Genomic DNA, 27,325 nt, shown 5'->3' with positions numbered 1-27,325 from the left:
CAGTGCATGGGGTGGGATCTGAAGAGAGGAAATTAAGTAGAAAGCTTACCCGAAATGTGCCCCAGTTGTGATGTGCGCTGAGGGGATCTGTTCATATTACAACTGCTCAGTGATTGCCACTCCTAGGACAGGGTGGTTTAAGTTCACAATTATCCAAAAGAAATGGCATCATCTGATATGGAAGTACGAGTCATGCCCAGAAGTGTTCGAGTGAATCTATGAAATGAAGCATAGTTATAAAAATGTTGTTATGTAACTCAGATGAGATGTTTGAAGGTACCATTGCTTAAAATCAAACAGAACACTGACATAGCTGGAAAGGAACTATAGTTTTCTATATAGTAAGGTCATGGACTCAGAAGAGATCAGCAGCTACTTTACATAAATGAGCGGTCAGCCATGGTTTAAAAAGTCTGCCGACTTAGTAAGAACCCATTTATCACTTCTGTAAATTTCACTTCCATATCTGTCTGTCAGAGATTTGTGACTCACTATCAGTAAAGATACAGCCAGCTGGTGGTGTCGTGGCATCTGCACCAGACCTCGGAGCTAGTGGCCCTGCATTCGAATCCGGAAGGTTCCTTGCATGCTTTCCTTGTGCGTAAAACAGACAAACACTGAAGAAACGGCAAGGTTACTGCCCAATGCACCAGTGAGACGCGGGAGGATTTTATTATTATTATCAATAAAGGTTACTTCTCCAAAGAAGAATTGATCTTACTTTGTCTTTTTAGAAGAATAAGTGTAGGTGTAAGTTATGATTTACATATGAATATACAGAATAGGAGCAGGAGTAGGCCATCTGGCCCGTCAAACCTGCTCTGCCATTCAATAAGATCATGGCTGATCTGGCCATGGACTCTTCTCCACCTACCTGACTTTTTCCCATACCACTTAATTAAATCGTAAATGTTCTAAAAATCTGAAGGGAATGACAACTAAATGTAAGGTAGCAATAATGGGCTTAAAAAATGACAAAACCTATTAATATCCAATGTTCTGATATCAACCAGATTTATGAGTGTTTATTTACCACTCTAATGGACAATGCTTAATTACAAGAACATTTACATAATATTACAGACTCTCTTGTCACTTTACAGTTCAATACATGGGCAACATACTCAAATTATTAAATTTCTACAATACATGTAAAAAGATCACAGATCTATTCCTGTGAAAAATATCTCTATCCAGACACACAGTAAATCAATATCATAAGCAAAGGTGCACAAAGCATATAATGCTGGATCTTTCAGATATCTAAAGAACATTTAAGTGTCTCCTCTCACAACATAAATAAAGTGTGACTTGACTACGAAGCATGTCCACATTCTCAGCTATATCAAATCAACAAACCTACTTAAAAGCTTTGGAATATTTGCTTGAGTGCTACGTGATTGTTTGCATTTTAAACACAACTGCATACTATACAGAGTTCTGCTACAGGATTATCAATAATATATAATAAGCTCAATAAATTAATCAATAAATATTTATCCAATATTAACAGTTACAGAAAGTGCAATGTGTTCTATCTAATAAATATTCAGAGCCACAACATTTTTAAGGATACTTCCATGTAAATATTAACAAATTACATGTAGCAGCATAATTGTTTTGAACTTCACAGCATGAATTACCAACTGAATTTAGAATGCAATATGCAACAGGTAAAATAACATTTAAAAATATTCAATCCCATTTTAGTTTAGGATTGTTGCATCCATTTTCATTTTCAACTCTTGATAATGTTAAGCAAAACATATTGAAAAATTTAGCACAAGAGATGTAAAGATAAAGACCAACTTTATTTGTCACATGTACATCGAAACATACAGTGAAATGTGTCACATCTTTCCCTCCACACCCCCCACCCCTACTCCCACATTCTGCTTTCCGCAGGAATCGTTCCCTGCACGACTCCCTTGCCCATTCGTCCTTCTCCACTGATCTCCCTCCTGGCACTTTTACTTTTGATTGTTGTAGATATCAAAAATACGGATCGAAGGAATAAATCAAATAATTTTAAAATTTGTACGTATTTTAAATTGCTTTCCCTGCAATAACCAATTTCAGAATTGCTAAGGATTAATTGTGGAATTGTGGTATTATGTTATTCATGCACCCCTCCTGATGAATATTTTAAATGGCAGGGCTTCACAGGCATTCTGTTATGCTTATTCTAATAACATGATAAATGAAAATAAACTGATAATTAGGAACTATTACATTATTCCAGAATTATCAGGATAATATACATGTTTAATGATGCAGTACTTACAAACTGTTGCAAAGGCAAGAATTTTCTGTGTGATTGTTGGTTTGAAGTATAAAACTGGATATATAAATATGTGTAGCAATACATGCAAAATGCTGGGAGGAACTCAGCAGGCCACGCAGCATCTATGAAAAAGAGCAAACAGTCAACGTTTCAGGCTGCGACTCTTCATCAGGACTGCTTTTCTGTAGATGCTGCCTAGCCTGCTAGGTTCCTCCACCATTTTGTGCGTGTTGTTTAGTATTTCCAGCATCTGCAGATATTCTTTTGTTTGAATTGTGTACAATCATGATGGTTCCTTCTCCTTATCTATTAAAGGCAGATGATCATAATACAGTAGTTCTTATTTTCAAGTGTAAAATCAATGTTCAGATTCGTTGTAATTTAAATCACAACTCTTGCCTGAAAGTGAATAGAATAATTTTCCAGAGTATGGTTGCTTATTTTAAAAACATCAAGGAATTAACATTCTATGCGAAAATATTTTACACATGCAACAAAGGGGAACGATGAATAATTTATAACATATTCTAGGCAAATAAGCTTTCCATTTTATCATCTTGGTTTTGGGATGAACATTACTGCTTCAGGCCACTTTAAATGTTTTGTCACTTCTGGAATTATTAAACTGGATCTCTTTGTTAGAAATGGGATATCCATTGATATCCTCTTGCTCTGTTAGATCATCATCAGGACTTTCAAGTGACATATCTTTCATCACCTTGTAGTAAACAGGCATATTATAGGCAGTAGACTTTTCCACCTGTGTCTGTTGGCATGTGCATAGTTTTTTGAAGGCAGCTCGAAATTTCTGCGACATTAGGTTGTAAATGATAGGATTGATGGCGCTGTTCAGATAAATACCCATCCTGCAGAACAACAGAAACCAGACGTTCAAGTAGGGTGCATTCATGAACGAGTTGACCACCACCAAGGTTCGGTAGGGCATCCACAGGAGTGCAAATAGGATAACCACCACTGCCAGCATTTGTGTGACCTGAAAAGAAAACAGTATTACCAAACTGATTGGTATTTATTTTTGAATAGATGAGCAGATTTGTTTGATGATTTTCTGCTAAATAGCATCCAGGAAATAAACGGATTTCACATTTAAGATTTTCTTGTTAGGTTGGCATGTACCTTTTATGATGTACACTGATGTGCTTACTAATGAAAACAACAAAAAAATCAGCTGTTTTCATTATTAAACCCATCAATGCAAAGTACCTCAAATAGATTGATGCAAAGCTCGAGGAGAATAAAGGCATAATTAAGACATCAACTTTTTGAGCCTTAAAGCATCTCAAAGTATTTCATTGCCATAAGTACTTTTAGACAAGCATGACTGCAAAAGGCTGTGCCTCTGGAAGGTGGCATTGATTACCAAAGACCCTCACAATCCAGGACATGTCCTCTTCCTATTACTACCATCTGGGGTGAGATACAGGAGCCTCAAGACCCACATTTAACATTTTAAACAGCTTCTTCTCCTCCACCATCAGAACAGCCCAGAAACCCATGAACAATACTTCACTACTCCTTTTTTTACAATGTTTGGGTATTTCATAATTTATAATAATTAGTATGTCTTGCACTGTACTCCTGCCACAAAACTACAAGTTCAATGACATATGTCAATGGTAATAAACCTGATGGTGATTCTGAGTCTGAGTCCACTTGGTTCGAGAAGGATCCTTGGTTAAGGTTGAAGGTTAAACCCACCACATAAACCTTTATCCAGCAGCATGTTATCCAGTAACCTTTTTTTTACTAACGATCTTGAGAATTCTGTCATCATTTACAGCAGCGGTCCCCAACCACCGGGCCGCAGACCGGTACCAGGCCGCAAAGCATGCGCTACTGGGCCATGAGGAAACGATATGATTTGGCGATAGGAGTCAGCTGCACCTTTCCTCATTCCTGGACTTATTTCCTGGCATAATTTACACATTACTATTTAATTATTTATGGTGCAACTGTAACGAAAACCAATTTCCCCCGGGATCAATAAAGTATGACTATGACTATGACATTCCCTGTCACGCCCACTGTTGAGCTTGAACACACGCGAGGTCATTACGCACGCGTCATCCATGTCAGCGCGGGAAGGAGATCAACTTCTCGAGCTTGCAAATGACGGCGGGCTGAAACGCATACTTGACATAACATCTTTGCCAGCATTCTGGATCAAAGTCAAGGCTAAATATCCTGAGATAGCCACGAAAGCACTGAAAACCTTGCTTCCATTTCCAACATATCTCTGCAATGAATGCAACGAAAACTAAATTGCGGAATAGACTGGACATAAGGAACCCCGTTCGAGTATCGCTGTCTCCCATCACCCCTCGACGGGACCGTCCTGTTGCAGGGAAACAAGCCCAGGGCTCCCACTGATTCAGCAATATTGGTGTGTTGCAATGATTTTATATGTTCATACGGGGAAAATATGTGCTGTGTGTTTAATATCCAAATGTTACTTAAAATGTTATGATGCTATTGACTTATATAACCATATCACCATATAACAACTACAGCACAGAAACAGGTGATCTCTGCCCTTCTAGTCCATGCCGAACGCTACTCTCACCCAGTCCCACCGACCTGCACTCAGCCCATAACCCTCCATTCCTTTCCTGTCTATATACCTATCTAATTTTTCTTTAAATGATAATATTGAACCTGCCTCTACCACTTCTACTGGAAGTTCGTTCAACACTTACTTCAAGCTCCCCTGATAATTGACTTATCGTTATATTCATGCGAGGAAAATATGCGCTGTGTGTTTAATATTAAATTCATTAGATAAACCCTTTTGGAAACGAAATTGAGTGTATTAGCCACTTATCACCTATATTCCGGTCGTGATTTACAACCACCCCCCCACCGAACAGAATCGCCAAAAACGATTTGTAGAAAAACATCGGCACGTGCACGTACACGCATGCGCACTGGTGCCCGCGCAAGGCTTCATGGTCATTGTAGTCTTTCTCGGGGTAAACCCAACGTATTTGACTGCTACTCTTGTTCGTTTGCAACCTTACCACTCCCCCTCCCCCCCGGTTGGCCGGTCCGCAAGAATATTGTCAATATGAAACCGGTCCGCAGTGCGAGAAAGGTTGGGGACCCCTGATTTACAGTACAGTGCAAAACTCTATATACAAGCAGGGCGCCTAAGACTTTTGCACAGTACTGTAGAATAATTTTATGTATTGCACTGTACAGCTGCTACAAAAAACAAACTAAACTTCATGACATATGTGAACGATGATAAACCTGATTCTGATATGGGTCTCTATTGTGGACAGAGATTAGGAAGGGAGTAGGGACAGTGGAACCATGGTTGGGAAAAGGGGAAAGGAGAGTGGAAGAAGCAAGATGCATCAGGGACGTTCTGTAATGATAAATAAGCCAATTGTTTGGAATCAAGTTACCTTCCCTGGTGTCTCAGGGCTGGGTGTGCCAACCTCTGTGCCACCAGCTGCCCCAGATCTCGTTCTCTGCCACCTGGCCCACACCCCTTCCTCGGTACTCCACCCTCACCATTCCCAGCATCCTTTGTTCCTACCAGATTTACAAACTCTGTTGGCAAATACAGTGCTGATCAAAAGTCTATATATAGTATGTGCCTATGACTTTTGCACAGTACTGTATGCTTAAGTAGACCGACTCTTGGTACAATACCTTATTTGAAAGGCAATGCATTTAAAAATAAAGTACTACCTCAGTGTCAGTTAAATGATGCTTTCAGGTTATAGAGTAGGAAGTCAACCCACAAGCTTTTGACTAAGGGATAACTTTGTTATCACTAACCCTGGCTGATACTGAGGTAAAAAATTGATAAGCATTATGATAATAACACTATTTGGAAATTGCTTGCAAAAGCAACTAATTTCTTTGCAAATTACTAACTTGTAAGTGGAGTGATTAGATTGGTGGATGTTAGCTAAAGCTATCAGAAGCATTGAAATTAGGAATAGTAATACTGCATCATATTTTGAAACAGAAGTTAGAGGTTGTATTTATACCACAATTGTCATTATCTCAGAAAGTCCCACAGACATCAACACAAGGTATTTCTAAGTTGTATTCATTCTAACCATTTAGGAAGTATGGAGACCATACATCTGCATGTACAATCTGTAATGAGGTAATGAATGGAAAATATTTGACGGAGGAATAAGTATTAGCCAAAACACTATAAGAAATCTTATGTCCTCCTTGGAAATATAGCTCATGGATTATTTTCATGTACTTGAGAGGTGAGCATGTTATTAATTTAAGTTACCATTAAAAAACAACATGTCCAAAAGTGCAACACAGGGTCCATATTACATTAGACATCTTAATTGCTAGTCCTAATATCCCACAGATATTTTGGCTCAAATCTCTGAAATGGAACAAACTATTATACTGTGAGTCAGGAGCTAGTTTTCTACCCACTGAGCATGAATGAAGCTCTTAAACAACTAGAATGTTCCATGTCAGTGATTTGCAACAGGTTCATTTTTTTGGCAGTGTAATTAGTCTGATCTGAACAATGCCTCATTTTTTTTCAAAGAACATAAGGGGCCCAAATGACATTTTGATCTTTTGGAATATGAATCATAGGTTATAATCCAGAATCAAAGGGCAACATAGGGTGCCATAGTAGTGTAATGGTTAGCAGAACACTATTACAGCTCTGGGCATTCGGAGTTCAAAGTTCAATTCCGGTGCCACCTGTAAGGAGTCGGTATGTCCTCCCCATGGAGTGAGCAAGTTTTGCCCAGGTGCTCTGGTTCCCTCCCACAGTCCAAAGATGTACCAGGTAGGTTAACTGGCCATTGTAAGGTTAGGGTTAATCGGGTTTGTCAGGGATTGTTGGCGCAGCACAGCTCAAAGGGCCAGAAGGGCCTAACCCATGCTGTAAAACAAAATAAATAAACAAATAAATATGCAGTGTTCAATAGAAGGGGCTGAATAAAAATACAGAAAATAAATTTTGAAAAGACCTCAGAGTGTGGTTAAAACGAATGAACCACACAGTTCTGACCTGTGTACCTCACAAAAGATATATTGCAACAGATTCTCAAAGCTTCAGTAGAACATCGCTCAAACCCATCACATTCTAAAATTAAGCCTTTATTCAACAGCATGGTAATCATTTCTTTTACTAACCCGAGTGAAATTATGCTTTTTTACTCCTACATATTTTGTCACCGTTTTGATACAAAAGTGGGATCATGATTTGTTATGGGTGAATGAAGTTTTCACTTCCACGGATGAGAAACCTAGTTAGAAATTGCATGCCAGCTCATGCCAAAGCTGAATGGGTTTCTTGTTGCTGCACAACATTTCTCTGCTGTACTAGAGTACTGTAGTTACGGTATACACTGAAATTGTCGTCAAGTCTTGTTCGATAATACCTCACAAACCTGTGGATAGAAATACCAATACAAAATTCCCCACATATCAAATGCAAACCTGATTTGCAAATTCCTTGTTGTTCTTTGATCAACTTTAGGGAAAAAAAAATGCTGAATGGCCATTTGTAATGTCACAATGGGCATCCATCCCCCACATGGACTGCAGCAGTTCAAGATTGTGGTTCAGCACCAGTATGAGAAGGTATTAGTGATGAGTAACTAATTCTGACCTTTCCAGCTATACCTATGTAACACAAATGAATAAATATCAATTCTTAAGATAATCTTGTGTAGTTAGTTTAGCATAATTTATTTAAAGCACAAGGTAAGGAAAAACTATCCATATGCAAATTCTCATTTCTCCAGCTTGGAGAGTTTCTGTATTTGAATTGATATATATTTGTTACAATATATTAGAAAGGGCTATTTCCAATTTTAGCCACTATGAACAATAATTTTTCCTGGTATTAATATTTTAAATTAATCTTACATTAATAACTACATCCTTACTTTACAATTATATTTTAATCTATAATTTATTTGAATATTTATTCTGAGCAAATTGACAATCTTGTTTATGATCTTTTATTTTTCACAAATTAAAACATTGACCTTGAGTATAAATTATTCTGTCTGAATTAAAATACATTATGCTATACTGTTGGTATTTTAGTTAAACAAAAGTAAGTATGTTAGACAAAGTAAAGTTGTGCATCAGAGATTGTCCAGAGATTCTCTTTCCCAACAACTAACCTTTCAAATATTTGGAGATGGTTAAGATTGCCGCAGCATTGTTTTCTTTAAAGAATCGTTATCCTTCATGGATATTAATGGAAGTAAGAACAGAGCAACATCTTCTCCTCTGCTCTCATAAAAGTAATCCCCATTTTCATGTGTTTTGATTTATTTGTAATCATCAAATTTGTGGAGTTGACAACCTGCCTACCGACCCCACTACCATTACTTTACCATGTCCTCTCAGAGTCACCTTGTGTACAGGTACTCCTGTACCTAGCATCACTTTATGTACATAAAATCAATCTATACAAGCTATCTTATGTATTTATATTTATTGTGCTTTTTAAAATTATTGTGTCTTATTGTGCTGCATTGGATCCGGAGTAACCATTATTTTGTTCTCCTTTACACTTGTGTACTGGAAATGACATTAAACAATCTTGAATCTTGAAACTGTAGTACAATTCATATTGCTTCATTATATTTCATCCAGTCTGCTGCCCAAATCTGCCAATGTATTTGAAGTTTGCTGTTGCTAAGGATTTACCCAAGGTTTTATATTGATCAATCGTCACATAGCTCTTCCCATAAAACCCAGAGAACAATACTTTGCTATTGAGATGCTCTTTGGCTCATGTGAACCAAAGTCCTCCCAATTCTGTGTTTATCCATACCATTCTTTTTTCCTCTAGTATTTATGAGAATATGCTACTTATATTTATGGATACTGAATTCCATCAGCATACAAGTGTCTCAACACAGCATTCGTTAATCTTTAGCATAATTTATTCTTTCTGTTCTTTTCACATCCATTGCCATATGGGCAACACTTTCTATAGCCCTCATATCACTGTTTAAATCAGGGTAAACTATTGTGAAATTTCAAAATATGGAAATGCTGATGTCGTGTAATAGCTTAGGAAGAATTTGTTAATGTAATGTGATGTGACTTTAAAGGAAATGAAGGCCAGGGAGAGAAAAAAATGCAGTGTGATATTTTCTAGCTCCCAATCTCATCTCATCAATCAGAAAACAAAGAAAGGAAAATTAATGACACTCAACAAGGCGGTGGATTCTCTGTACTTATGAATGGTCACTAACAGAGAATAAGCAAATTCAAGGAATACATTTATATAACCAACACACACAAAAAATGCTGGTGAATCAGCAGGCCAGGCAGCATCTAAAGGAAGAGGTACAGTTGACTTTTCGGGCCGAGACCCTTCGTCAGGACTAACTGAAAGAAGAGATAGTAAGAGATTTGAAAGTGGGAGGGGGAGGGGGAGATCCGAAATGATAGGAGAAGACAGGAAGGGGAGGGATGGAGCTAAGAGCTGGAAAGTTGATTGGCAAAAGGCTGGAGAAGGTAGAGGATCATGGGACGGGAAGCCTAGGGAGAAAGAAAGGGGGAGGGGAGCCCAGAGGATGGAGAACAGGCAAGGAGTTATAGTGAGAGGGACAGAGGGAGAAAAAAGAGAGAGAGAAAAAAAAAGGGAATAAATAAATAAATAAATAAATAAAGGATGGGGTACGAAGAGGAGGAGGGGCATTAACAGAAGTTAGAGAAGTCGATGTTCATGCCATCAGGTTGGAGGCTACTCAGACGCAATATAAGGTATTATTCCTCCAACCTGAGTATGCCTTTATCTTTACAGTAGAGGGGGCCGTGGATAGACATATCAGAATGGGAATGGGATGTGGAATTAAAATGTGTGGCCACTGGGAGATCCTGCTTTCTCTGGCGGACAGAGCGTAGATGTTCAGCGAAATGGTCTCCCAGCCTGCGTCGCGTCTCGCCAATATATAGAAGGCCGCATCGGGAGCACCGGACGCAGTATATCACCCCAGCCAACTCACGGGTGAAGTGTCGCCTCACCTGGAAGGACTGTCTGGGGCCCTGAATGGTGGTAAGGGAGGAAGTGTAAGGGCATGTGTAGCACTTGTTCCGCTTACAAGGATAAGTGCCGGGAGGGAGATTGGTGGGAAGGGATGGGGGGGACGAATGGATAAGGGAGTCGTGTAGGGAGTGATCTCTGCGGAAAGCAGAAAGTCGGGGGAGGGAAAGATGTGCTTAGTCGTGGGATCCCATCGGAGGTGGCGGAAGTTACGGAGAATTATATGTTGGACCCAGAGGCTGGTGGGGTGGTAGGTGAGGACAAGGGGAACCCTATTCCTAGTGGGGTGGCGATAAATGTGATTTATCGTCTTCATGAGAACTATAATGACTGTGGTGAAGCAATAAAGATTTGAGCATCCATATTGAGAAATTCAGTAAGTGCACACAGTGGTATAGTTGCTTAGAGGCAAGTTCAAAACTGGTATTTGCAAGGTACGTAGCAGATGAAATTCAGTGTGAGAATTTAAGATAATAGCTTTAGAGCTACACAAAAATACTTACTTTTGACAAAATCTAGAAACTGGTCTTAATGGATTTCGGTGTTCACATGAATAAATCACTAAAAGTTTGAAACTCAGGAACAAAATATAATCAGAAAGACTAATGGAATCCTGGCCTTTATTTTAGGTGAATTAATGTACAAAAACCTATAATGGATGTGCATTGGAACATAACCCACTCATGAATAAAAGAAAGCAACTGTCACAGTATTAACAAACAAGAGAAAATCTGCAGATGCTGGAAATGGTATTTTGTTGAAAATCAGTAAGTATGAAATACTGAACCAAATTTGAATGGTTTATTTTTGGTTTTGAAACTGGTGATGTCTTTTTAAGGGAAGACCATAGAGGTGCTGGGTATTTAGGTACAATTATTATTTGGACATGGGTAATAATGTCATATAATAAACACGAGAAGACCTGCAGATACTGGGAATCCAAAGCAGTACACACAAAATGCTGGAGGAACTCAAAAGAGTAAACAGTCGACGTTTCAGGCTGAGACCCTTCTTCAGGACATATAATAGTTATTTGCAGAGGCGACAGCATTCTTAAATTATGGCTTCCAATAATAATCACAAAATGCTAATTCCAAGCAAGTTCACAACTAATTATGTTCCCACTCATTAGCTGGTCTAAGGCCAACAGCAGCCTGTCTAACTGATGGGAACACCTTAACTCTCGTGTATTGAATATGAATATGGAATCTACTTGATCATACTGACAAGCCTGGGTTATCTAGTATAATAGATACTATGGACAGTCATAGCTGAAAAGCTTGACTAGTATTTAAGACAAGAAAGTAGTAACACCTACTTTAACTGTTAGTTACAGATCAAAGTGGACTGGTAGATATAATTTCCCATAACAATGAAACCAAAAGTGTATCAATTTAGTTAAGTACTTCGTGTGCAATAAAGGTATTTCAGTAACTATCTATACAAAGACCAGTCACTGTCTGATTTTCTCATTTCCAAAACCACCTGTAAATTCTGGAAATTTGAAATAAGAAAGTGTTGAAAATGCTGCAAAGATAATAATATCTTCAACAAACATCATCTGACTTATGTATTTCCAGGATTTTCTGTTTGTAATTCTTTTGCTTATATATTTGACTCAGAAATTATATTTGTTGAATGTTACAACATCAAATGTGAAATGAGTTTTATGTTGCTAAACAATATTTCCACTTCAGATGAACTACGGTCATCATGAGAAGGCCTTTATGGAAAGTCTGCCTGACATGATTCTTCCTCAGTATTAGCTGTAGTTTTTCATTCATTTTTGCAGTCTCTGTGGCATCAGTTAACACTTCAGATTATTAACATTTTCAGAACTTGCTGTTAATCTTTAAGATTACCAGAAATTGCAGGCTATGTCATTGTAGGAAGACTCCACAATATTTCAGACTTTAGCAGATTAGCAAAACATCTCACAGAGAGAGGGGCCACATTATGTTACATTGTCATAAAATGCTGTTATCTGCCCTCCCCCCACAACACCTGTTTTCTTGTTGCTGCCTTTCAGCTCCAATGAAGGGCCTGCCACATGAAACTTCTCTTTCTACAGATGCTGCCTGACCGGCTGAGTTTAATTTCACAGGATCTTTTTCTTTCTTTCTTTCTTTCTCTCTCTCTCTCTCTCTCTCTCTCTCTCTCCCTATCTCTCTCTCTCTCTCTCTCTCTCTCTCTCTCTCTCTCTCTCTCTGTCCCTCCCTCCCTCCCTCCCTCCTCCCCCCCACCCCACCCACGGCCCCCCACCCTTGCAACCACTGTTCACCTGATTGAAATGTATAACCTGTATAACAAAGGTGAACAGGTGCCATAAGTTACCCTACAAAGCGCTCAAAATCCGGTGATTCAAAGTGTCCTCCGTCGCATGAAACAAGCGTTTCAGGTCACCGGAACAATATTTCAACTTTAAGTTCGGAGTTGTAACGATTAACCATTACGACTTATTATAAATAATATAAACAATAACGAAATAATAAAAAATCCGGAAATAGATTAATTGCGGAGAAAAAGGTTTCAGAGAGTCACCTATCTGAGAAAGCTTAAATAGTTCTCCTTTGAAACTGTAAACAGGACTTCCGGTAGAGCTCATGGAGTGAAGTCATGTTCTTGACTCGCTCCATTACCTCTGAGATTTTCTTCTTATGATCAGCTATATTTTAATTAACCATTAAGGCATCGACTTTTACAATACTTTGAAATAAATTTGGCTCTTTGATAATCAAATGCGTTTAAGGTCTGCTATGTCTAAGAATGGAAAAAACGGGAAGGACGGCAAACCTCCGGTTAGACCGAAAGGTACCGATTTTCCTCCGACTGAACCACCGCTGACTTTGAAAGCTATATCGGAGCTAACTCAAAGGGAAATTTCAACCTCTGTTACGGAGCTGATTCGTGCGGAAATTTCAACCTCTGTTACGGAGCTGATTCGTGCGGGAATTTCAACCTCTGTTACGGAGCTGTTTTGTGCGGAAATTTCAATTTATTTCCAGAAAATTGCTGATTCAATCGATAAGATACAAACATCTATTATGGAACATCAGTCGGCTATACCTGATCTTCAAAAATCCACGCAACAAAATGAACTCAAGGTGGAGAAAATTGAAGAAACAATTAATGTAATGAAGAAGAAACTTGACTTTCTGACCTTTAAAAACTCTGACTTAGAATGCAGAATGCAACGGCAGAATCTTCGAATGATTGGGGTGCGTGAAGCTGTTGAATCTGATAACCCTATGAAGTATTTTTCTCAACTTTTAAAAGATGCATTTCCTACCGTATTTCCTGACCAACCACATTTATTGGATCGTGATCACAGAGTTCCATCATACTCATTTAAGTCAGATAAACCTCGACATGTCATCTTACGCTTTCATTACTTTCAAGACAAGGAGAAACTGTTTCGTTTCGTTTGATCTAAAGGTTACATTGATTTTTTGGATCTTAAGTTCCGATTCGTGGAGGATTTCAGTAAACCAATTCGGGATCAACGGGTTCGTTACAGATCTGTGATGTCGGAACTCTACAAGATGGATTTAAAACCAGCGCTGCTTTACCCTGCACGTCTAAGGATTCGTACGTTGGATGGAGCCCTCCGTTTTTTTGAATTTCCATCGGATGCCCAGAGTTATCTGGATCAATTTTCACCTTCAGCATCTTAATCGTAATTTTTAACTATCTCTGTTTGATCGGAGGTTGTGAATTTGTCAGTCTCAATTTTTTTTGCCTTATATGGGCAGAAAAGTTTATTTTTGATTAATTAATATGGTTGCTAAACTTTTTTTCTATCTGCGTCATTCCTTTCTTTTTCCCAGGGGATTCTGGGTGGTTATTCCCTCACCGTCATTCTACGTATTTCCTTTGAGGCCTTAAATTTTGTAGTTTTTAAATCTACTTCTTTTTGTAGGTTTTCATAACTAGTTTATGTTAACAATTTCATTTCTTTTTTTGTTTACTCATAGGGTCTGGGGTTTGTTGTGGTTTTTTTTATATTTTCTGGCTTTTTCTCTGTTATATTAAGTGTTTGTTTTAATTGATTTACCTTTTTTTATTCTTTTACTGTTTTATAACTAGCTGATCTTTTTTATATTTACACTTTTTTTAGGGAGCGTATACCGGAAGTCATGGGGGTAGTTTTAGTGCTTGCTTCTTTCTGGCTGGTCTGTGTTAGATTTAGCCTTGAGGTCATGGGGTGGGGGGTGGTGGGAGGGGCTTCACGTTTTAGTTTCTTTCTTCTTGGGCTATGTACACTATTGAAGTATTGGTTGCATTCTCCTTCGCGGTATCTCTTATTTGTTCTGTTCCCTTTCCGAGTTCATGGGTCGAGCCTATCGTCAATCCTCCTTGTTGTGGGTTGACTTTAGGGGTTATGGAGTCTATTATTAATTTTGTCTCCTGGAATACTAATGGTCTTAATCATCCTATTAAAAGGAAAAAAGTTTTTAAAGTGTTCTGGAGACTTAAAGCACAAATTTTATTTTTACAAGAGACCCATGTGCGGAGGGGGGACAGACTACGTTTTTTTAAATTCTGGAAGGGACAACAGTTTCATTCGAACTCCAACGCTAAGATTCGAGGCGTCTCTATTTTTATAGACTCCTCAGTTACTTTTATACAACATGATATTATTTCTGATCCGAATGGTAGATTTCTACTGGTTAGTGGTCTATTATTTAATAAAAAGGTAGTTTTGGTTGATGTTTATGCTCCTAATATGGACCATCCGGAATTTTATAAATCATTATTCAATCAGTTCCCGAATTTGAATGAGTTTTCATTGATCTGGGGCGGAGATCTTAGTACCTGTTTATCTCCAGCTTTGGACCATTCTGCTCCTCTACGGACCTTACCTAATAAATCTTCAACTTTGATTAATTCATTTCTCTCTGATTCTGGGTCGATGGACATTTGGCGTTTTCTGCATCCTCAGGAAAAAGATTTTTCTTTTTTTTCACATGTTCACCATTCCTATTCAAGAATTGATTATTTCTTTATTGACTCTCGTCTTATTTCTTCAGTGATTAAATGTGATTATGACTCTATAACCATTTCCGATCATGCTCCACTTAAGCTTTCTATTAAAATTCAGGCCAATACACAAAATAATAGACAATGGTGTTTTAATTCGCTGTTGCTTCAGGACTCGGACTTTGTTAACTTTATGAATGAACAGATTGAACTTTTTTTTACAATCAACTATACAGAGGATATTTCTGTGAACAGTCTTTGGGGTACTTTTAAAGCTTATATTCGTGGTCAGATTATCTCGTGTTCTACTGCTTTGAGGAAGAAGCTGAAGCAGGAGGAGTTGGTAATTGTGGACAAGATTAAGGAAATTGATAAGAAATATGTTATAGCTCCCTCTGAAGAGTTATATAAACAAAGAACTGAACTTCAAATGGAACACAGTTTATTACTTTCGTCCTCGACTGTAAACCAATTAAAGAAAACAAGAAGTGAATTTTATGTACACAGTGACAAAATTGAACCAATTGAAGTCTAATTATGCTAAATCTCAAATTAATCAGATTTATAATCAAAATGACCGACAGATACTTGATCATGCGGGGATTAATCAAACCTTCTGTGATTTTTATTCTTCCTTATATCAATCAGAGTCTCCTCGAGACTCTAAATATATGAATGATTTTTTAGATAACCTAGACTTCCCTGAGATTTCACAGGATATGTCTTCTATGTTAGATACTCCCATTACCACTGATGAGATTAAGAATGTTATTTCCTCTATGTATTTGGGGAAAGCTCCTGGCCCTGATGGGTTTACCGTGGAATTTTATAAATGTTTTGCACCTTCATTAATCCCTTGGTTCTGTAGGGTTTTCGAGGCTTCATTAAAACTTGGTAAACTTCCCGAATCTTTCAATAGAGTGTCAATCTCTCTAATATTAAAGAAGGATAAAGATCTTGCTCAATGTGCATCTTATAGACTAATATCTTTATTAAATGTTGATTCTAAAGTTTTTTCTAAGTTATTAGCAAACAGATTAGAAAAAGTACTTCCTTTTATTATTTCGGAAGACCAAACGGGTTTTATTAAAGGTCGTTACTCTTTTTATAACATTCGCACACTGTTAAATATTGTTTATACCCCCTCACAAAATGTTCCTGAGTGTGTTATTTCTTTAGATGCTGAGAAAGCTTTTGATAGAGTAGTATGGCCTTATTTATTTAAGGTGCTTGAAATGTTTAATTTTAGCTCGAAATTTATATCCTGGATCAAACTGTTATACCATTCTCCTGTGGCCTCGGTCCGTACTAACTCTCTAAGTTCACCTTTTGTCCATCTTTTTTGAGGTACTCGACAAGGTTGTCCTCTTAGTCCTTTATTATTTGATATTGCATTAGAACCTCTTGCAATTGCCATTCGAGAATCTCCAAATATTACTGGGATAACTCGGGGCTTAAAGTCCCATAAAATATCACTCTATGCTGATGACTTACTTTTATATATTTCTAATCCTCAAAAATCCATCCCTGCTGTTTTAGAGTTATTAGCACAATTTAGTCTTTTTTCAGGTTATAAATTAAATCTTAGTAAGAGTGAACTTTTCCCGATTAATAAACAACTTCCCTTATATCATAATTTTCCATTTAAATTGATTAATAATTATTTTTCATATCTTGGGATTAAAATTACTCGTAAATACAAAGATTTATTTAAGATTAACTTTTTACCCTTAATTGACCATATTATTCAACTTTCATCTAAATGGTTTCCTTTATATTTAACATTGATTGGTCGTATTAATGCAGTTAAGATGTCTTTTTTTGCCAAAATTTCTATATATATTTCAGGCAGTACCAATCTTTGTTCCAAAATCTTTTTTTGATAAAGTTGACTCAAAAATTTCTTCATTTATTTGGCAAAATAAAAACCCGAGACTGGGTAAAATACATTTACAGAAAGCTAAGAGAGATGGAGGTTTAGCATTACCTAACTTTAGATTCTATTATTGGGCAATTAATATTCGACATATGAAATTTTGGTTACTTGACCAGGATATACTATCCATTCCTAAATGGGTAGCATTGGAATTACAATCTGTTCAGGGCTATACACTTGGCTCTATTTTAGGTTCCTCTCTTCCTTTTGATTTGAAACGCTTCAAACAGGTATCTAACCCGATAGTTAAATATACCTTACGTATTTGGTTTCAATTCAGAAAATTTTTTGATTTTAACCAATTTGGGCTAGCGATTCCTATTTTAGGTAACATATTTTTTCCTCCCTCTTTTACGGATCGTGCTTTTCAAATTTGGAAGACTAAGGGTATTTCATGGTTTTTGGATTTATTTTTAGATGGTTCCCTTATGTCTTTTGAACAATTATCTAATAAATATAATTTATCAAGAATACATTTTTTTAGATATCTACAAGTTAGAAATTTCCTAAGTACTATACTTTCTTCTTTTCCAATGCTTCCTCCTACATACATTTTAGATACTATAATTAACCTTAATCCATTTCAGAAAGGTGCATCGGCTATAATTTATAATATTATTATGAAACTTAGGAAAGCTCCATTTGATAAGATTAGGGTAGATTGGGAACAGGAATTGGGGTCTATCATTTCCGTGGATGACTGGGGGCAGATTTTACAATTAGTCAATACTTCCTCTATTTGTGCTAAACATTCCCTAATTCAATTTAAAGTTGTTCATAGAGCACATATGTCCAAAGATAAATTAGCTCGCTTTTATTCTCATATTAATCCTTTTTGTGATAGATGTCCGGGGCAGATAGCCTCTTTAACTCATATGTTTTGGTCTTGTCCTAGTCTGGAAACTTTTTGGAGAGACATTTTTAATATTATCTCCAAGGTATTGAATATAGATATCTCTCCTCACCCTATTACTGCTATCTTTGGACTACCTAAAATTTCCAGTAATCTTTCTCCTTCAGCCCATAGAATGATTGCATTTCTTACTTTAATGGCGAAAAGATATATCTTACAACATTGGAAAGAGCTTAATGCTCCAACTACCTTTTTTTTGGTTTTCTCAGACGATATTATGCTTGAATTTGGAGAAAATTAGAAACAATCTTTATGATTCCTCACTTAAATTTGAACAGACCTGGAGATCTTTTATTCAATATTTTCATTTAATGTAATTTTTTTTCTCCTTTTTTTTGCTCCATATTTATATATCCTTCTTGTTTTTTTTTACTGTGTTTTGGTTGGGATTGAGGACGTGATTTTAAGTTTTTTAATTCTGCTTGGTTCCAAGTTAGCCCGTTGCTTTGCTTTGCTTTTAGTTAGTTGCACGGTGGGTTTTTTGGGTTTTATTTTCCCTTTTCTCTATTGATATATATATATAAAAATTAGTATACAATTATGTTACCTTAGTATGTTATGTTTAAATTACATTGTTTGCATCTTTTTTTTGTATTAATATCTCCTGTAATTTTATTATATTCTAACAGTGTATTAGTGCCTATATGGCTTACCTTTTTGTACACTTATTCAATAAAAAGATTTAAAAAGAAAGAAAGAAACTGTAAACAGAACTCATACCGCCACCTACCGCAACCTACGGGAATTCCGCTTTCCGAAACTCAATATACAAAACGCATAGTTTACCCTGTATAAAAGTAAACTCTTTTAAGTCTACAATAGAGAGGTGCGCCTTTATGGTCATAAGAGGAAAAAAATGAGCAGTATTTTCAGGCATTTCGACAATATTAGGAAAAGTGGATGTGACACCTTATTTTACATTGTGTCACCACAAAAATAATTTGAAGCCTAATTTTTAAATAGTGTCTATAAATTATTAACTGTCTTTTTCCAGCATTAATGCAATGCAATTACAGAAATGGGCTCAACTTCTTGAACATTGGGAACAGGTTCCTGGACAGATTTGGCTGCCTCGGCATACTTTAGTTTATTAGCTTTGTATAATGTGTGGCAATCATTTTAATTTAATCTTCCTGAGCATAACTTGTATGCAGGAGTGTTAGCAATAAAGGACCTGGCGCCAAACAATTAAAGATGATGATCGAAGCAGATCGGGCTAGGGAGCCGGAAGGTTTTGTTACCTGCCGGGATTGTTACCTGCTTCCTTGAAGATTGAGCACTCTTGCTGCGGCCACCGGACGTCTTGACGGTTTTGGAGGGTCCCTTGTGAATGGAATTATTGGATGTATCCTGTGGGGTGTTGGGAATGGGATTCAGAATCAGGATCCGAGCAATGAGACTATAAAGGACCGTGGCCACCAATAACGGTATCACGTAGAACATAGTGAAGTCCAGGAAGTAGATGGGCAAGTAATGGTTTCTGGACACTTTATAATCACAAACCACCTCAATGCCATCAGCATGTGGAATCTGCTTGATGTCTAGTAAAAAGAACCACATCACGCAATATACAGAAGTGAAGACCCATACAAATGCGATTATTTTCTTTGCTCTGGACACAGTGCAGATGAACTGTGCTTTGATGGGGTGGCAGATTGCAATGTACCGCTCGATGGTAAACGCGGTGATGGAACACGAGGACGCGTTGATGCCTAGGTACTGAAGGTACGTGATACAAAGGCATCCCACGTATCCATAGACCCAAGAGGCAGTCACACTCTCGGTGATATTGGGCAGACCGGCCGCCAAGAGTACAACCAGGTCTGCGATGGCCAGGCTCACCAGGTAGCAGTTAGTGGGGGTTCTCATGTGCTTGGTCTTCAGCACCACGAGAACTACCATGACGTTGCCAGCTATCCCCACACCACAGATCAACAGGACCAACAGTAACGTGACCACCTGGTATTCGAGAGGGTTCCAGGGCATCGGCTTCATGCCCTCTGTCTCGTTCATTGAGTTGTTTACCAACTCCATCATACTTGTCAGATTCTCCATGGTTACCGACACCTTCTCTTGCTGCGAGCTTCGTTAGGTTCGAGGACTCATTGTGCTGCCGAACCCTGTATAAAAACAGCAACAGCCACAACTTATTGAAGAGTATAGGATGATTCACAGCAACTTTTCAACGGAATTAAAACCCGCTAAGACGCGGAACGTTGCTCTAAATGTGACACGCCGCAGAGCTAACAGATTTACCGCTGCATCCCCTCAGGTTTTCATCCGTTTCCCAAGAAGACAAATTTGAAGGCAAGTATGTGTGTAAACGAATAAAACGAATGCTGCTGAGTATTCTACTGACTGGTACACGATCAGCCGGTCATTTCAGACATCTTTCTCATCAGGAAGTCCCGATAACCACCATTAAGAAGTGTTCTCTTTAATATAAAATATTCTATTGTTTAAAGTTAGTTGTCTTGTCAAACACCTTGACTGATATTGTCAGAACATTTCTACTTTTAAAATACGGCTTCCTGGTTTCTGTAGAACTTCAAGCAATTTCCCTGCCGTGGAATTTACAAACAAGTCTCGAAACCGTGCTCAGTTCTCAGTATTCCTTCAGTTTCCGGTACTAATATTTCATGATGTTAATAAACCAATCAGTAACAAATCGAATGATTTATTAAGATACACATTACAAGCGTTTTAAATGCACAAGTAGGAAGATGGTTACAATCAAAAGTGTCACTTACTTCGTGAGAAGCCAATGCTGATCGAATGTCTTCCTGGGATTTCTTGGCGAAGTGGTTTGCCACAGGCGTGCAGTAACGGTAAACTGGCATTGCTCCTCTCGATGCAGCTCGGATGACGAGGAGCTGGCCAACAAGCAGCTGCTGCGACTGATGAGCGGGGGCGCCTGCAACCTCAGGTCCTAATGCCTTCTGATTCACAGCCCTATTTTCTCGCAACCATTTTCTAGCAAAGCTCCCCCCCCCCCCCCCACGAAGAAGACCTACTGAGCACGAATCCATGCCAGGAGCGATTACAGATTATGTGCTACATTTGTGTATAGAATATGGACAAGCTGAGATGCAATTCATGGACATTCTGACCTAAGTGTGCTGTGGTAGTAACTTGGCGACACAAGAGACTGCAGATGTCACAACTTGCTGGAGGAACTCAATGCGTGGAGTGACATCTGTTTGAGGAAAGGAATTGTCAGTGTTCGGAGTTGAAACCCTGCATCAGTCCAAAGGTTTTGACTCACTGAGATCCTCCACAAGATTGTTTGTGGTAGGATGAACCTTGCCAGAAGACTACAGGAGTTCAAGAAGGTGGTCAAAATTACATATCTTTGCAAGGGAAATTAGGCATGAACAACATAGTCACATTACAAACAAAAATCAGAAAGCCATATAGCTGTAGTGTTTAATGATGTCTTCATGGAATGTGATGCAAGCAGCATTTGAGAGAATAAATATTATAGTGATTGATCTTGTCACCATTCTCAGCATGGTCCCAACTATGTCATGATTGGCAGCAACAGGAAAAGTTGTCAAGCAACAATAAAATCATGCTGCACCTCCAACAGATCTCTCCTACATCACACTCATCAAGGAGCTGGGACAGATCCTAAAACAAAGGAAAAACTGGAGAAACAGAGTGAGGCAGGGGTGCAGCTGGTGGAACTGCTGCTTCACAATTTAATCCTCACCTTCAGTGTTTTCCGTGTAGAGTTTGCCAGTTCTCTCAATGACCAAATAAATTCCCTCCCACATCCTGAAGGATGAATTACTCTAAATTGCCCCTTATGTGCAGGTGAGTAACAGAATGTGGGTAGAATTGATAGAGCTATGAGGAGAACAGAACAGAATTAGTATAAATGTGTGGCTGGCAAGGACACAGTGGAACAGAAGGGCTGTTTCCATGCTCTATGACTCTAAAGTGGCAAAGTTCAAATTGTCAAAGTTCCTGAATGTAGACTTAGTGAAAGTGAACTCATTTGTACAGTACCAAGTACTGGTGGATTACATCAGAGCATACACGAGAGCTGGTGTGTGTGTGTGTGTGTGTGTGTGTGTGTCTGTGTGTGTGTGTGCGTGTGTGTGTGTGTGTGTGTGTGTGTGTGTAGAATTGTAGGCAGCAGCAATCACTAGCAAGACAGCAGTTGCTCTTAAAACAGCACCAACTGATTGTAAAGTAATAATTAAAGTAAGCTGGTAAAACAAAACAGGCAACATAATGACATTCACTATGTGTGAAATTAAATCACAGGAAACGAGTATAAGAACTGCTGTACAGACTTGGCAAGAAAAGAACAAGGTGATTACAAGACAAAGATGTTTGCCGTGGTCACCAATATTCCAGAGGTGCTTGGTACACCAAGAACATGCAGGAATATTGAATGAAAATACCATATTTTCAGAGACGATTCAGAAATTAGAAGAATACTTTAAAACTCAGTCATTTGTGTTAGTTAAGAGCTATAAATTTGGCACCCAATAGAATACAAGAGAAACTTTAAGTGATTTTATCATTGAACTGGCAGCCAAGTCATTTTAAAATCTGGAGAGCTTTTGAACTGCACACTAAGAGGCAGGTCTGTGTGTGTGTGTGTGTGTGTGTGTGTGTGTGTGTGTGTGTATGTGTGTGTGTGTTGGGTCTAAGAGAAGAGACATCCCGGCTAACCTGTCAAGCACAAACTATCTCATAGATACCAAGCATCCTTCAAGGGCCACAAACACTACAAATACCTGTAGTAATCAAATGACACACCCATCCCAAAGCTTTGCTCTGAAAATAAATGCAAGTTGTTATCACAAGTAGTGCAAGTCATTCACAGAGCAATCATTCTTTTAAGGTGACCAATTGCCAGAAGGAAAGACACGTGACAACAGCTTGCAAATGGCAACAGGATAATGGACCGTAGAGCACTATTTCTAATGGAGCACCAGGTCAACGGGATCATCATCACAAACAGTGAATCTTCACTATAGTCATAGTCATACTTTATTGATCCCGGAGGAAATTGGTTTTTGTTACAGTTGCACCATAAATAATTAAATAGTAATAAAACCATAAATAACTAATAGTAATATGTAAATTATGCCAGGAAATAAGTCCAGGACCAGCCTATTGGCTCAGGGTGTCTGACCTTCCAAGGGAGGAGTTGTAAAGTTTGGTGGCCACAGGCAGGAATGACTTCCTATGATGCTCAGTGTTGCATCTCGGTAGAATGAGTCTCTGGCTGAATGTATTCCTGTGCCCAACCAGTACATTATGTAGTGGATGGGAGATATTGTCCAAGATGGCTTGCAACTTGGACAGCATCCTCTTTTCAGACACCACCGTCAGAGAGTCCAGTTCCATCTCCACAACATCACTGGCCTTACGAATGAGTTTGTTGATTCTGTTGGTGTCTGCAACCCTCAGCCTACTGCCCCAGCACACAACAGCAAACATGATAGCACTGGCCACCACAGACTCGTAGAACATCCTCAGCATCGTCCGGCAGATGTTAAAGGACCTCAGTCTCCTCAGGAAATAGAGACGGCTCTGACCCTTCTTGTAGACAGCCTCAGTATTCTTTGACCAGTCCAGTTTATTGTCAATTCGTATCCCCAGGTACTTGTAATGCTCCACCATGTCCACACTGATCCCCTGCATGGAAACAGGGGTCACTGGTACCTTAGTTCTCCTCAGGTCTACCACCAGCTCCTTAGTCTTTTTCACATTAAGCTGCAGATAATTCTGCTCACACCATGTGACAAAGTTTCCTACCGTAGCCCTGTACTCAGCCTCATCTCCCCTGCTGATGCAACCAACTATGGCAGAGTCATCAGAAAACTTCTGATGATGACAAGACTCTGTACAATAGTTGAAGTCCGAGGTGTAAATGGTGAAGAGAAAGGGAGACAAGACAGTCCCCTGTGGAGCCCCAGTGCTGCTGATCACTCTGTCGGACACACAGTGTTGCAAGCACACGTACTGTGGTCTGCCAGTATATTACAGCAATAACAGTTAACAAAGGTTTATCCTGTACGATATCAACGCTAATGTATCAGACAGATCCAAAGTTTAAGTTGGCTCATGGGGAGTACGATTTCTTTCAATGCCATGTTTATTTGGTAGGTTGAGGTGAGAGTAAACAGAGAAGACTACACTGGACACAGATTTATTGAGTTTGTGTTGTTATTTTCTGATCGACCAGCTGTACATTATGTAATTTGAGGCTGTTAGATGGATTACCTCTGCCGAAGTAATTGGTAATAAACTGGAAAACATGTTGAAAACATAAGGAATCATAATCAAGTCTATTTATGATTGTCATGCATTGCACAAGAATGAACTATATAATAGCCGTGGAACATTCCTATTAAATTGACTCACTTTATTTATTGATTGATTGATTGATTGAGATACAGCATGGAATAGTCCCTTCCGGCCCTTCGAGCCACATCGGACCACAATCCCCCAACTTAACCCAAGCCTAATCATGGGACAATTTACAATGAACAAGGCGGATGAACTTCGAGTGTGGATTAATAAGTGGAATTATGATGTTGTGGCCATTACAGAGACTTAGATGTCTCAGGGACAAGAATGGCTGCTGAGTGTGCCAGGCTTCAGATGTTTCAAAAAGCACAGGGAGGGAGGCAAAAGAGGTGGGGGTGTAGCATTGCTAATCAGGGATAGTATCACAACTGCAAAAAAGGAAGAAGTCATGGAGGGATTGTCTACTAAGTCATTGTAGGTGGAAGTCAGAAACAGGAAGGGGGGAATAACTCTACTGGGTGTTTTTTATAGACCCTTCAATAGTAACAGAGGCATCGAGGAGCAGATAGTGAGGCAGATTCAGGAAAGGTGCAATAATAACAGGGTTGTTGTGATGGGTCATTTTAACTTTCCTAATATTGACTGGCATCTCCTTAGAGCAAGGGGTTTAAATGGGGTGGAGTTTGTTAGGTTTGTCCAGGAAGGTTTCCTGATGCAATATGTAGATAAAATTGATATTCATCTGGTATTGGGAAATGAACCTTGTCAGGTGTCAGATTTCTCAGTGTGAGAGCATGTTGGAGGTAGTGATCACAACTCTATCTCCTTTACCATAATGCTGGAGAGGGATAGGAACAGACAATTTGGGAAAATATTTAATTGGGGTAGGGAGAAATATGATGCTGTAAGGCAGGAATTTGGGGGCATAAATTGGGAGCAGATGTTCTCAGGGAATTGCATGGCAGAAATGTGCAAATATTCATCGTGTTCTGCATAGGCATGTTCTATTGAGGCAGGGAAAGGATGGCAGGGTAAAAGAACCATGGTGTACAAAGGATGTAGGAAATCTAGTTAAGAAGAAAAGAAAAGCTTACGAAAGGTTCAAGAAACTAGATACTGTTAGAGCTCTGGAAATTTACAAGGGTGCCGGGAAGGAGCTCAAGAATGAAATTAGAAGAGCTAGAAGGGGCCATGAGAAGGCCTTGGTGAACAGAATTAAGAGAAAGAGGATGAGCCATGTGGAATAGGACCAATCAGGTGCAATAGTGGAAACCTGTGCATGGAGTTTTGAGGAGGTAGTGGAGGTACTTAATGAATACTTTGCTTCAGTATTCACCAGGGAAAACGACCCTGGCAATTGTGGGGATGACTTACAGCAGACTGAAAACCTTGAACATATAGACATTAAGAAAGTGGATGTGCCAGAGCTTTTGAAAGGTATTAAGTTAGATAAGTCATTGGGACCAAACGAGATATACCCCAGACTACTATGGGAAGCGAAACAGGAGATTGCTGAGCCTCTGGTGATGATCTTTGCATCATTAATTGGGACAGGAGAAGTACTAGAGGATTGGAAGGTTGAAAATGTTGTTCCCTTGTTCAAGAAGGGGAGTAGGGGAGTAGAGATAACCAGGAAATTATAGACCAGTGAGTCTTACTTCAGTGGTGGGCAAGTTGTTAGAGAAGATCTTGAGAGGCAGGATTTATGAGCATTTGGAGAGACATAGACTGTTTGGGGATAGTCAGCATGGCTTTGTCAAGAGCAGATTGTGCTTTATGAGCCCTATTAAATTCTTTGAGGATGTAACAAAACATATTGATGACGGTAGAGCAGTGGATGTAGTGTATATGGATTTCAGTAAGGCAATTGATAAGGTTCCCTATGCAAGGCTCATTCAGAAAGTAATGAGGCATGGGATCCAAGCAGCCCTTGCTTTGTGGATCCAGAATTAGCTTGCCCGCAGAAGGCAAAGGTTCATATTCAGCATGGAGGACGGTGACCAGTGGTGTTCTGCAGGGATCCGATCTGGGACCCCTACTCTTTGTGATTTTTATGAATGACCTGGATGAGGAAGTAGCAGGGTGGGTAGTAAGTTTCCTGATGACACAAAAGTTGGGGGTGTTGTGGATAGTCTGGAGAGTTGTCAGAGGGTACAGCAAGATATCGATAGGATACAGCAATGGGCTGAGAAGTGGCAAATGGTGTTCAACCCAGATAAGTGTGAAGTGGTTCATTTTGGTGTGTCAAACTTGAAGACAGAATATAATATGATCAGTGAGATCTTTGGGTCTGTGTCAAAAGGATACTCAAAGCTGCTGCACAGGTTGACACTGTTGTTAAGAAGGCAAATGGTGTTTTGGCCTTCATCAACCATGGGACTGAGTTCAAGAGCTGTGAGGTAATATTAAAGCTATATAACACCTTGCTCAGACCCTACTTAGAGTACTGTGTTCAGTTCTGGTCACCTCACTACAGTAAGGACGTGGATACTATAGAGAGGGTGCAGAGGAGATCTAAAGAGATGTTGCCTGGATTGGAGAGCATGCATTATGAGAATGGGTTGAGTGAACTTGGCCTTTTCTCTTTGGAGCAACAGAGGATGAAAGATGACCTGATAGAGGTATATAAGAAGATGAGAGGCAGTGATCATGTGGATAGCCAGAGGCTTTTTCCCAGGGCTGAAATAGCTAAAACAAAGGGGATAGTTTTGAGGTGCTTTGAAGTAGGTACAAGGGAGTTATCAGAGGTAAGTTTTTTTACACAGCGAGTGGCAGGGGTGTGGAATGCACTGCCAGCAACAGTGGTAGAGGCGGATACAATAGGGTCTTTTAAGAGACTCTTAGATATGTACATGGAGCTTAGAAAAATAGAGGGCTATATGTTAGGGAAATTCTAGGCAGTTT

At 38.9% G+C, this 27,325-nt stretch overlaps 1 protein-coding gene across 3 annotated transcripts; it reads right to left on the bottom strand.

Moving 5' to 3' along the window:
- Positions 1-1,037: 1,037 nt before the first annotated feature.
- LOC134336579 (thyrotropin-releasing hormone receptor-like) lies at positions 1,038-21,079 on the bottom strand. 3 transcript variants are annotated; one of them, XM_063030871.1, is made up of 3 exons: positions 20,899-21,079; positions 19,406-20,268; positions 1,038-3,278 (listed from the first exon to the last, which is right to left on the bottom strand). In XM_063030871.1, the coding sequence occupies exons 2-3, from the start codon at positions 20,201-20,203 to the stop codon at positions 2,868-2,870; spliced, it is 1,209 nt and encodes a 402-aa protein (XP_062886941.1). In that variant the 5' UTR covers positions 20,204-20,268; positions 20,899-21,079; the 3' UTR covers positions 1,038-2,867. The 3 variants fall into 3 exon arrangements, with proteins under 3 accessions (XP_062886941.1, XP_062886948.1, XP_062886958.1); XM_063030878.1 differs by lacking the exon at positions 20,899-21,079 and adding an exon at positions 20,405-20,614; XM_063030888.1 differs by having other exon boundaries at positions 2,893-3,278; positions 19,390-20,268.
- Positions 21,080-27,325: the final 6,246 nt, after the last annotated feature.

Source organism: Mobula hypostoma, chromosome 2 (genome assembly GCF_963921235.1).
Source record: "Mobula hypostoma chromosome 2, sMobHyp1.1, whole genome shotgun sequence".
In the NCBI taxonomy this organism is placed as follows: Eukaryota; Metazoa; Chordata; class Chondrichthyes; order Myliobatiformes; family Myliobatidae; genus Mobula; species Mobula hypostoma.
Note: the sequence above shows the minus strand (reverse complement) of the source record. Positions and strands in the feature narration are given on the sequence as shown.

Bases quoted from the DNA above. Each gene is read 5' to 3' on its own strand.
- LOC134336579 (XM_063030871.1), bottom strand. From the start codon at position 20,203: ATGGAGAATCTGACAAGTATGATGGAGTTGGTAAACAACTCAATGAAC. The intron at 3,279-19,405 runs GTAACAATCCCG...TTTTCTTTTCAG, and splicing joins CTCAATCTTCAAGGAAGCAG to GTCACACAAATGCTGGCAGT.